Raw genomic sequence first — 10,778 nt, 5'->3', positions numbered from 1 at the left:
GAGCGCGAGAGAGAGCGCGAGAGAGAGTGCGAGAGAGAGCAAGAGCGAGCGAGAGAGAGCGAGCGCAAGAGAGAGAGAGCGATGAGCGCGAGAGAGAGAGAGAGCGCGAGAGAGAATGCGAGAGAGAGAGCGAGAGCGCGAGAGAGAGCGAGAGCGCGAGAGAGAGAGCGAGAGAGATAGAGCGAGAGAGATAGAGCAGAGTGCAGAGAGAGCGCGAGAGAGAGAGAGCGCGAGAGAGAGAGAGCGTGAGAGAGAGCGAGAGAGAGAGAGTGCGTGAGAGAGAGAGCGTGAGAGAGAGAGCGCGAGAGAGAGAGAGCGCGAGAGAGAGAGCGCGAGAGAGAGAGAGCGCGAGAGAGAGAGAGCGTGAGAGAGAGAGAGAGCGCGAGAGAGAGAGAGAGCGAGAGCACGAGATAGAGAGAGGGAGGACGGGAGAGAGAGAGAGAGAGGGCGGGAGAGAGAGAGGGCGGGAGAGAGAGAGAGAGCGAGAGAGAGGGCGGGAGAGAGAGGAGGGCGGGAGAGAGAGAGAGGCGGGAGAGAGAGAGGGCGGGAGAGAGAGGGCGGGAGAGAGAGAGGGCGGGAGAGAGGGCGGGAGAGAGAGAGAGGGCGGGAGAGAGAGAGAGGGCGGGAGAGAGAGAGAGGGCGGGAGAGAGAGAGGGCGGGAGAGAGAGAGGGCGAGAGAGAGAGAGCGCGAGAGAGAGAGAGAGCGCGAGAGAGAGAGCAAGAGAGAGCAAGAGCGAGCGAGAGAGAGAGAGAGAGCGAGAGCACGAGATAGAGAGAGAGAGGGAGGGCGGGAGAGAGAGAGGGCGGGAGAGAGAGAGAGAGTGAGAGAGAGAGAGAGAGGGGGGAGAGAGAGGGCGGGAGAGAGAGAGGGCGGGAGAGAGAGAGGGCGGGAGAGAGAGAGGGCGGGAGAGAGAGAGGGCGGGAGAGGGCGGGAGAGGGAGAGGGCGGGAGAGGGAGAGGGCGGGAGAGGGAGAGGGCGGGAGAGGGAGAGAGAGAGAGCGCGCGAGAGAGAGCTCACGAGAGAGAGCGCGCGAGAGAGAGAGCGCGCGCGGAGAGAGAGAGCGTGCGAGAGAGAGCGAGAGAGAGCGAGAGAGAGCGAGAGAGAGAGAGCGCGAGAGAGAGCGAGTGCGAGAGAGCGAGCGTGAGAGAGAGCGAGCGAGAGAGAGCGAGAGAGAGAGAGCGCGAGAGAGAGTGCGAGCGCGAGAGAGAGCCTGAGCGCGAGAGAGGAGCGGAGAGAGGAGCGGAGAGCGAGAGAGAGCGAGCGTGAGAGAGAGAGACAGCGAGAGAGAGAGAGAGAGAGAGCGAGAGAGAGTGCGAGAGAGAGAGCGAGAGCGAGAGAGCGAGCGAGAGCGCGAGAGAGAGCGCGAGAGAGAGAGAGAGCGCGAGAGAGAGTGCGAGAGAGAGAGAGCGTGAGAGAGAGCGAGAGCGAGAGAGAGAGCGTGAGAGAGAGAGAGCGAGAGAGAGAGTGCGTGAGAGAGCGAGAGAGAGAGCGAGAGAGAGAGAGCGAGAGAGAGAGCGTGAGAGAGAGAGAGCGAGAGAGAGAGTGCGTGAGAGAGAGAGAGCGTGAGAGAGAGAGTGCGAGAGAGAGAGCGAGAGAGAGAGAGCGCGAGAGAGAGAGAGCGCGGATGAGAGAGAGAGTGTGAGAGAGAGAGCGTGAGAGAGAGAGACCGAGAGAGCAAGAGAGGAGAGCGCGAGAGAGAGAGAGAGCACGAGATAGAGAGAGAGAGAGGGGGGCGGGAGAGAGAGAGGGCGGGGAGAGAGAGAGCGAGAGAGAGAGGGCGGGAGAGAGAGAGGGCGGGGAGAGAGAGGGCGGGAGAGAGAGAGGGCGGGAGAGAGAGAGGGCGGGAGAGAGAGAGGGCGGGAGAGAGAGAGGGCGGGAGAGAGAGAGGGCGGGAGAGAGAGAGGGCGGGAGAGAGAGAGGGCGGGAGAGCGAGAGGGCGGGAGAGCGAGAGGCGGGAGAGCGAGAGAGCGCGCGAGAGAGAGCGCGCGAGAGAGAGAGAGCGCGCGAGAGAGAGAGAGCGCGCGAGAGAGAGAGAGCGCGCGAGAGAGAGAGCGCGCGAGAGAGAGAGCGCGCGAGAGAGAGAGCGCGAGAGAGAGAGAGCGCGAGAGAGAGAAAGAGCGCGAGAGAGCGCGAGAGAGAGAGAGCGAGAGAGAGAGCGTGAGAGAGAGAGTGCGAGAGAGAGAGAGCGCGGAGAGAGAGAGAGCGGCTGAGAGAGAGAGAGCGCTGAGAGAGAGAGAGCGCGAGAGAGAGAGCGCGAGAGAGAGAGAGCGCGAGAGAGAGAGAGCGCGCGAGAGAGAGAGAGCGCGAGAGAGAGAGAGAGAGAGCGAGCGCGAGAGAGCGAGCGAGAGAGAGAGAGCGAGAGAGCGAGAGAGAGAGAGCGAGAGAGAGAGAGCGAGCGCGAGAGAGCGAGCGCGAGAGAGCGAGCGCGAGAGAGAGAGCGCGAGAGAGAGAGAGCGCGAGAGAGAGAGAGAGCGCGAGAGAGAGAGAGCGCGAGAGAGAGCGAGCGAGAGAGAGCGAGAGAGAGCGAGCGAGAGAGAGCGAGAGAGAGCGAGAGAGCGAGAGAGAGCGAGAGAGAGCGAGAGAGAGCGCGAGAGAGAGCGCGAGAGAGAGCGCGAGAGAGCGAGAGAGAGCAATAGAGAGAGCGAGAGAGAGAGCAAGAGAGAGAGCGAGAGAGAGTGAGTGCGAGAGAGAGAGAGCGCGAGAGAGAGAGAGCGCGAGAGAGAGAGCGAGCAAGAGCGCAAGAGAGAGAGAGCGAGAGCGCGAGAGAGAGCGAGAGCGCGCGCGAGAGAGAGAGCGCGAGAGAGAGCGAGCGAGAGCGCGAGAGAGAGCGAGCGAGAGCGCGAGAGAGAGCGAGAGCGCGAGAGAGAGAGCGAGAGTGCGAGAGAGAGAGAGTGTGAGAGAGAGAGAGAGCGCGAGAAAACGCGAGAGAGTGCGAGAGAGAGTGCGAGAGAGAGAGAGCGTGTGAGAGAGAGCGCGCGAGAGAGAGAGCGCGAGAGAGAGAATGCGCGAGAGAGAGAGTGCGAGAGAGAGAGAGAGAGCGAGAGAGAGAGAGCGCGAGAGAGAGAGAGCGCGAGAGAGAGCGCGAGAGAGAGAGAGCGTGAGAGAGAGAGACCGAGAGAGCAAGAGAGAGAGCGCGAGAGGAGAGAGAGCACGAGATAGAGAGAGAGAGAGGGGGGCGGGAGAGAGAGAGGGCGGGAGAGAGAGAGGGCGGGAGAGAGAGAGAGGGCGGGAGAGAGAGAGAGGGCGGGAGAGAGAGAGCGGGAGAGAGAGAGGGCGGGGAGAGAGAGAGGGCGGGGAGAGAGAGGGCGGGAGAGAGAGAGGGCGGGAGAGAGAGAGGGCGGGAGAGAGAGAGGGCGGGAGAGAGAGAGGGCGGGAGAGAGAGAGGGCGGGAGAGAGAGAGGGCGGGAGAGAGAGAGGGCGGGAGAGAGAGAGGGCGGGAGAGAGAGAGGGCGGGAGAGCGAGAGGGCGGGAGAGCGAGAGGGCGGGAGAGCGAGAGAGCGCGCGAGAGAGAGAGAGCGCGCGAGAGAGAGAGAGCGCGCGAGAGAGAGAGAGCGCGCGAGAGAGAGAGAGCGCGCGAGAGAGAGAGAGCGCGCGAGAGAGAGAGAGCGTGCGAGAGAGAGAGAGCGCGCGAGAGAGAGAGCGCGCGAGAGAGAGAGCGCGCGAGAGAGAGAGCGCGCGAGAGAGAGAGCGCGAGAGAGAGAGAGCGCGAGAGAGAGAGAGCGCGAGAGAGAGAAAGAGCGCGAGAGAGAGAGCGCCAGAGAGAGAGAGCGCCAGAGAGAGAGAGCGCCAGAGAGAGAGAGCGCCAGAGAGAGAGAGCGCGAGAGAGAGAGAGCGCGAGAGAGAGAGAGCGCGAGAGAGAGAGAGAGCGCGAGAGAGAGAGAGAGCGCGAGAGAGAGAGAGAGCGCGAGAGAGAGAGAGAGCGCGAGAGAGAGAGAGCGCGAGAGAGAGAGAGAGAGAGCGAGCGCGAGAGAGCGCGAGAGAGCGAGCGCGAGAGAGCGAGCGCGAGTGAGCGAGCGCGAGAGAGCGAGCGCGAGAGAGCGAGCGCGAGAGAGCGAGCGCGAGAGAGCGAGCGCGAGAGAGCGAGCGAGCGCGAGAGAGCGAGCGAGCGCGAGAGAGCGCGAGAGAGAGAGAGAGCGCGAGAGAGAGAGAGAGAGAGCGAGAGAGAGCGCGAGAGAGCAATAGAGAGAGCGAGAGAGAGAGCAAGAGAGAGTGAGCGCGAGAGAGAGAGAGCGCGAGAGCGCAAGAGAGAGAGCGAGAGCGCGAGAGAGAGCGCGCGAGAGAGAGAGAGCGAGAGCGCGAGAGAGAGAGAGCGAGAGAGCGAGAGCGTGAGAGAGAGAGCGAGAGTGCGAGAGAGAGAGAGAGAGCGCGAGAAAACGCGAGAGTGCGAGAGAGAGTGCGAGAGAGAGTGCGAGAGAGAGAGCGTGTGAGAGAGAGCGCGCGAGAGAGAGCGCGCGAGAGAGAGCGCGAGAGAGAGCGCGAGAGAGAGTGCGAGAGAGAGAGAGTGCGTGAGAGCGAGCGAGAGAGAGAGCGTGCGAGAGAGCGAGAGAGAGAGCGCGCGAGAGAGAGCGCGTGAGAGCGCGCGCGTGAGAGCGCGCGCGAGAGAGAGAGCGCGGGAGATTGAGAGCGCGAGAGAGAGCGCGAGAGAGTGCGAGAGAGAGGGCGCGAGAGAGAGGGTGCGAGAGAGAGGGAGCGCGAGAGAGAGAGAGCGCGAGAGACAGTGAGAGAGAGCGAGAGCGCGAGAGAGAGCGAGAGCGCGAGAGAGAGAGAGAGCGCGAGAGAGAGAGCGAGAGTGCGAGAGAGAGAGAGAGCGCGAGAAAACGCGAGAGAGAGTGCGAGAGAGAGAGAGTGCGAGAGAGAGAGAGCGTGTGAGAGAGAGCGCGCGAGAGAGAGAGTGCGAGAGAGAGAACGTGCGAGAGAGAGAGAGTGCGTGAGAGCGAGAGAGAGAGCGTGCGAGATAGCGAGAGAGCGCGCGCGAGAGAGAGAGCGCGAGAGATTGAGAGCGCGAGAGAGAGCGCGAGAGAGAGAGCGAGAGAGTGCGAGAGAGAGGGTGCGAGAGAGAGGGTGCGAGAGAGAGAGTGCGAGAGAGAGAGCGAGAGAGGGTGCAACAGAGAGGGGGTGAGAGAGAGAGAGCGCGCGAGAGAGAGAGCGCACGAGAGAGAGAGCGCCCGAGAGAGAGCCCGAGAGAGAGAGCCTGAGAGAGAGAGAGACCGAGAGAGAGAGAGCCCGAGAAAGAGAGAGAGCCCGAGAGAGAGCAAGAGAGAGCGAGAGCAAGAGAGAGAGAGCAAGAGAGAGAGAGAGAGCGCGAAAGAGAGAGAGAGCGCGAAAGAGAGAGAGAGCGCGAGAGAGAGAGAGAGCGCGAGAGAGAGAGAGAGCGCGAGAGAGAGAGAGCGCGAGAGAGAGCGAGAGCGCGAGAGAGAGAGCGAGAGAGAGAGAGCGCGAGAGAGCGCGAGAGAGAGTGCGAGAGAGAGCGCGAGAGAGAGTGCGAGAGAGAGAGCGCGTGAGAGAGAGAGAGCGTGCGAGACAGAGAGCGAGAGAGAGAGCGCGAGTGAGAGCGCGAGAGAGAGAGAGAGAGCGCGAGAGAGAGAGCGCGAGAGAGAGAGAGAGCGCGAGAGAGAGCGCGAGAGAGAGAGAGCGCGAGAGAGAGAGCGCGAGAGAGAGAGTGCGAGAGAGAGAGAGCGTGAGAGAGAGAGAGAGCGAAAGAGAGAGAGCGAGCGAGAGCGCAAGAGAGAGAGCGAGAGCGCAAGAGAGAGAGAGCGAGAGCGCGAGAGAGAGAGAGAGAGAGCATGAGAGAGCACGAGAGAGAGCGCGAGAGCGCGAGAGAGAGCGAGAGAGAGAGCGAGAGAGAGCGTGCGAGAGAGAGCGCGTGCGAGAGAGAGAGCGCGAGAGAGAGCGCGCGAGAGAGAGAGCGTGCGAGAGAGAGAGCGCGCGAGAGAGAGAGCGAACGAGAGAGAGATTGCGTGAGAGAGAGCGAGAGAGAGAGCGCGCGAGAGAGAGAGCGCGCGCAAGAGAGAGAGCGCGAGTTAGAGAGAGAGCGCGCGAGAGAGAGTGAGAGAGAGGGCGCGAAAGAGAGGGCGAGAGAGAGGGTGCGAGAGAGAGAGAGCGAGAGAGACGGGTGAGAGAGAGAGAGAGCGTGCGTGAGAGAGAGAGTGCGAGAGAGAGAGAGCCCGAGAGAGATAGCCCGAGAGAGAGAGAGCCCGAGAGAGAGAGCCTGAGAGAGAGAGAGCCCGAGAGAGAGAGAGCCCGAGAGAGAGAGTGCCCGAGAGAGAGAGCCCGAGAAAGAGAGAGAGCCCGAGAGAGAGCAAGAGAGAGCGAGAGCAAGAGAGAGAGAGCAAGAGAGAGAGAGCAAGAGAGAGAGAGAGCAAGAGAGAGCGAGAGAGAGAGCCCGAGAGAGAGAGAGAGCAAGAGAGAGAGAGCGCGAGAGAGAGCGAGAGGGCGAGAGAGAGAAAGCGAGAGAGAGAAAGAGAGAGAGAGTGTGTGAGAGAGAGTTTTTTTTAAGTTCATAAAAATGTAAAAATCCATGCTGAAACCCCCCACCAGAGGCTACTAGCACTAAAGGATTTTTTTAATTGGGGTGACCCTACTTCTCAGATTTTCACTTTTCGCGGTATTTATGTACCGTATTTTCACGACTATATGGCCCACCGCATTTAAAGGCGCAGTGTCAGTAACGAATGCTATTTCTGTATTTGACACACAAAAAATGCACCGCATTTAAAGGCGCAGCCAGGCATGGCAAAGCATACACTAGCTTAAACATACACCAGCTTAAACATACGGCCACATGCTAAAAACACGTTTTTAAAAAGGCAACGGAAGCAAAACTGAGTTTGGTTGTAATTTATTCAGTCATTTTACAATGTACACACGTTTTTTGATCAATCATCGCCCAAAAATCCATCAAAATCCTCATTTTCTGTGTCCAAATTTAACAATTGTCCAAATGATATATCAAAAACGCCGGGTTCCCTCTCTTGGTTGTCAGAGTCACTGTCATTGCCATGTGGCTCCACAGAAATGATGCCGGCTTTGGCAAAAGCTTGAACAGTCAGGCTTTAGAGCTTACACACGGCGCTCCGCGTTATTAGGCGCCCTGTCTATTTTGGAGAAAATTTAAGACTTTTTAGTGCGCCTTATAGTCATGAAAATACGGTATATACGTATACACGTATATATGTATATATACGTATACATATATACATACATATATGTAAATGTGTGCATGTGTATAACACAGACATATATGTTCATTAAAATGTTACTCTTTTGACTTAGGCACATCCAGGACATTGCAGATTGGAATTTTAACCTTGAATATCAGTCAACGTTGTCATAAGACCTTTGTGTTACTATAATTTGAAGCCCATGTCTACAGTTTTTTGTGTCTTACCATGGTGACCCAGTCTTGAACAGTATGTTGTTGTTTTTTTCTGGCTGTCAGGAAGCACGTACGGACACGACACCACCCACATTATTAAAAAAAGCCCAGCTGTGTCCATTCTTTATGAGAACACTTTTGAGGAACACACTCCACCAGCTGCAGGGCTTTCTCCCTGAGGCTGCGAGGAGACTGATGTCAGGGAAATTCTAAATCTTACTTCCTTCCCTAAAATCAGTAGATTATTAAAATACTTTAAAGGACAAATCCCAGTGCTGAACCTCACTTGACTGCTTAGAAAACTAACGTTTTATGCCATTAATTGCACTTTCTGTTCCTATTTTCAGAGATTCTGCAGAAAGATGAGTGTGTAAGTGAATGTTTCTCTCTTTGGTGTCTACCACTCGATAACAAGAACAATTCTGTTGCTACTGGACAGTACGTCATATTATGGAGAAGGTACATGCATCTATTTACTGACACCACCACCCTTTTATCCAAAAATGATCTTGATAAAAGCAACATTATATATAAAATAGTACCGTGACCGGACGAGTCGCCGAAAGACGTTTCGCCGACGGACGTTTGGCCGACGGACAGTTCACGGAACGGAAGTTTCGCCGAAGCGCTCGCCCCGCCCCCGGATCATGTGTGTACATGTTTTTCAACCTCGGCCCGCGGGCCATGTACGGCCCGTTACAGATAACAATATTCATTTAGGAATAACAAGGGTATGTACTGCCCCCCGCTGGACATATTTCTAAATAAGAGTACGTAGTACAATGTGCTGCCAATGTTTTATATTTTTTATTCAATATTCTTATATGTACACATACACACACTCTTGCTACGTGCCTGACACTAAGAAAAAACAACACTAGAAGACTTACTAAAAGACAGATTAGAGGGTTTAGAGAACAATACCTGAAAATGCCATTGAACACACTTATTTGATGTGTGCCAATAAGAACAATATTTTAATTTTAAATAATTTCCCATTATTTTAGGAAATATATATTCAAAATGATTTGCTTAGAACCTTAATTCAAAGATTAATCTCAATGTTTTCTATGCTGGTGTAAATTTTCTGGAGTAGGATTCCTGGATTTACAATTTCATTACAGTACTTACTGTTATAACTACTTTTTTTCTTAACACATACTGTTCTGCGTGTGTTTGGCCGTGAATAAATGCCCTTGTTATTCAGAAATGAATGTTATCTGACGGGCCATATATGGCCCGCGGGCCGAGGTTGAAAAACATGTACACACACGATCCGGGGGCGGGGTGAGCGCTTCGGCGAAACGTCCGTTCCGTGAACTGTCCGTCGGCCAAACGTCCGTCGGCCAAACGTCTTTCAGCGAATCGTCCGAGCACCAAATAGTACCCATAATGTTGATGTTTGAATTCAAGTGATAAAACGTTTTAAGTTCTTAAATATTCATTGCAATTCTTTTGAAGACATTCTTCTAGCCCAGATCATCCTCTTATCAGCACAACAGTCACTCTGCCACAAGCCTTTTTGGAGCCTCTCCCAATTCACATCTATGCTGGTGAGTTTACTTAGTCCCAAACATTACTCAAGATGTCCCAAATGTAAATGGTGTCAAAATATTTTTTGAGAATATAAAAGAAAGTGTTTATGCTTGCAATAACATTTATTTTTCCCTGCACATCAAATGACACAATTATTGTACTTTCAAAAGAGCATTAAACGACAATACAAAATTAAAATGAAGTGCATTTTGAGTCCATCTTCAAACTCTATGGAATTGCACTCAGACGAGGAGTGAACGTGGGACAGAGGGCTCTGGTATGTCATTTCCATGTTGAGTGCTATGCATCTTTTAAGATATTTTTATTTTCGTATTTAGAATCATGCATTTGAGCAGGTTTTGACTAAAGCTGGTTTGCAATAAAGTAGGTCAGGGGAGAAACTGATTCAATGATGGAACTGAAAAACACTTTGCATATGTGCTAAATTGAGGTCTCAGAAATGGTACTCGGACGATTCGCTGAAAGACGTTTCGCCGACGGACAGTTCGCCGAACGGACGTTTCGCCGAAACGGGATTTGCGCGCTCGCCCCGCCCCCGGATCGTGTGTGTACATGTTTTTCAACCTCCATATACGGCCCGTTACAGATAACATTCATTTAGGAATAACAAGGCCATGTACTGCCCCCCGCTGGATATATTTCTAAATACAAGTACGTACAATGTGCTGCCAATTTTTTATATTTTTTATTTTATCCTTGCGTTTAAAGTAGTAGCCATTTGGAGATCACGCAGAACAGTACATGACAGAAGAAATAGAGAAAATAAAGTAGTAGTAACAGTAAGTACTATTGTAATGAAATTGTAAATCCAGAAATCCTACTCCAGAAAATTTACACCAGCATAGAAAATGTTGAGATTAATCTTTGAATTAAGGTTCTCAGCAAATCATTTTGAATATATATTTCCTAAAATAATGGGATTTTTTTTTTAATTAAACTAGAAGTTAAAGTGTGTTGCATGGCATTTTCAGGTATTGTTCTCTAAGCCCTCTAGTCTGTCCAAGGCACTTAGAATTTCACATTAGTCTTCTAGTGTTGTTTTTTCTGTGTCAGACATCAATCCCCAGCTTTGATAAATTACATTGCCTGTCCAAATGGCTACTACTTTAAACGCAAGGATGAAATAAAAAGTATAAAAAATTGGCAGCACATTGTAGTACGCACTTGTGTTTAGAAATATGTCCAGCGGGGGGCAGTACATGCCCTTGTTATTCCTAAATGAATGTTATCTGTAACGGGCCAAAATGAATGTTATCTGTAACTGGCCGTATATGGCCCGTGGGCCAAGGTTGAAAAACATGTACACACACGATCCGGGGGCGGGGCGAGCGCTCGAATCCCGTTTCGGCGAAACGTCCGTTCGGCGAAACGTCTTACGGTGAATCGTCCGGTCACGCTCAGAAATAAATGTACCGTATTTTCACGACTATAAGGCACACATAAAAGTCTTTAATTTTCTCCAAAATAGACAGGGCACCTTATAATCCAGTGCGCTTAATATATGGACCAATACTAAAACTTATCACGATAAAATAAAATAAATCAGTCGATAGGGTACACCATCCTCTACAGCTCACAACTACGGCAAGCAGCCCCCGACTCTACTATTTTCCCCGTGGAAAAAGTACAGCGCAGTGACTGCTGGGATATGTAGTTATTTTGTCAATACACCCAATGGATTGTGGCCTGGCGATCGGCATCAACACAGCTTTACGAAGCATGGACACTAGCTACTAGCTAGCTACTATTTGCGAATGGATTGTGGCCTGGCGATCGGCATCAACACAGCTTTACGAAGCATGGACGCTAGCTACTAGCTAGCTACTAGCTAGCTACTAGCTAGCT

At 53.6% G+C, this 10,778-nt stretch overlaps 1 protein-coding gene across 1 annotated transcript; it reads left to right on the top strand.

The window, feature by feature from the left end:
* Positions 1-4,871: 4,871 nt before the first annotated feature.
* Positions 4,872-8,929, top strand: LOC144070282 (uncharacterized; the record flags this gene model as incomplete). Its single annotated transcript, XM_077594876.1, has 2 exons — positions 4,872-7,835; positions 8,838-8,929. A coding segment is annotated over one exon (917 nt), but the record flags the coding sequence as incomplete, so codon positions are not given.
* Positions 8,930-10,778: the final 1,849 nt, after the last annotated feature.

The sequence above is a fragment of the Stigmatopora argus genome, unplaced genomic scaffold (genome assembly GCF_051989625.1).
Source record: "Stigmatopora argus isolate UIUO_Sarg unplaced genomic scaffold, RoL_Sarg_1.0 HiC_scaffold_26, whole genome shotgun sequence".
In the NCBI taxonomy this organism is placed as follows: domain Eukaryota; kingdom Metazoa; phylum Chordata; class Actinopteri; order Syngnathiformes; family Syngnathidae; genus Stigmatopora; species Stigmatopora argus.
Note: the sequence above shows the minus strand (reverse complement) of the source record. Positions and strands in the feature narration are given on the sequence as shown.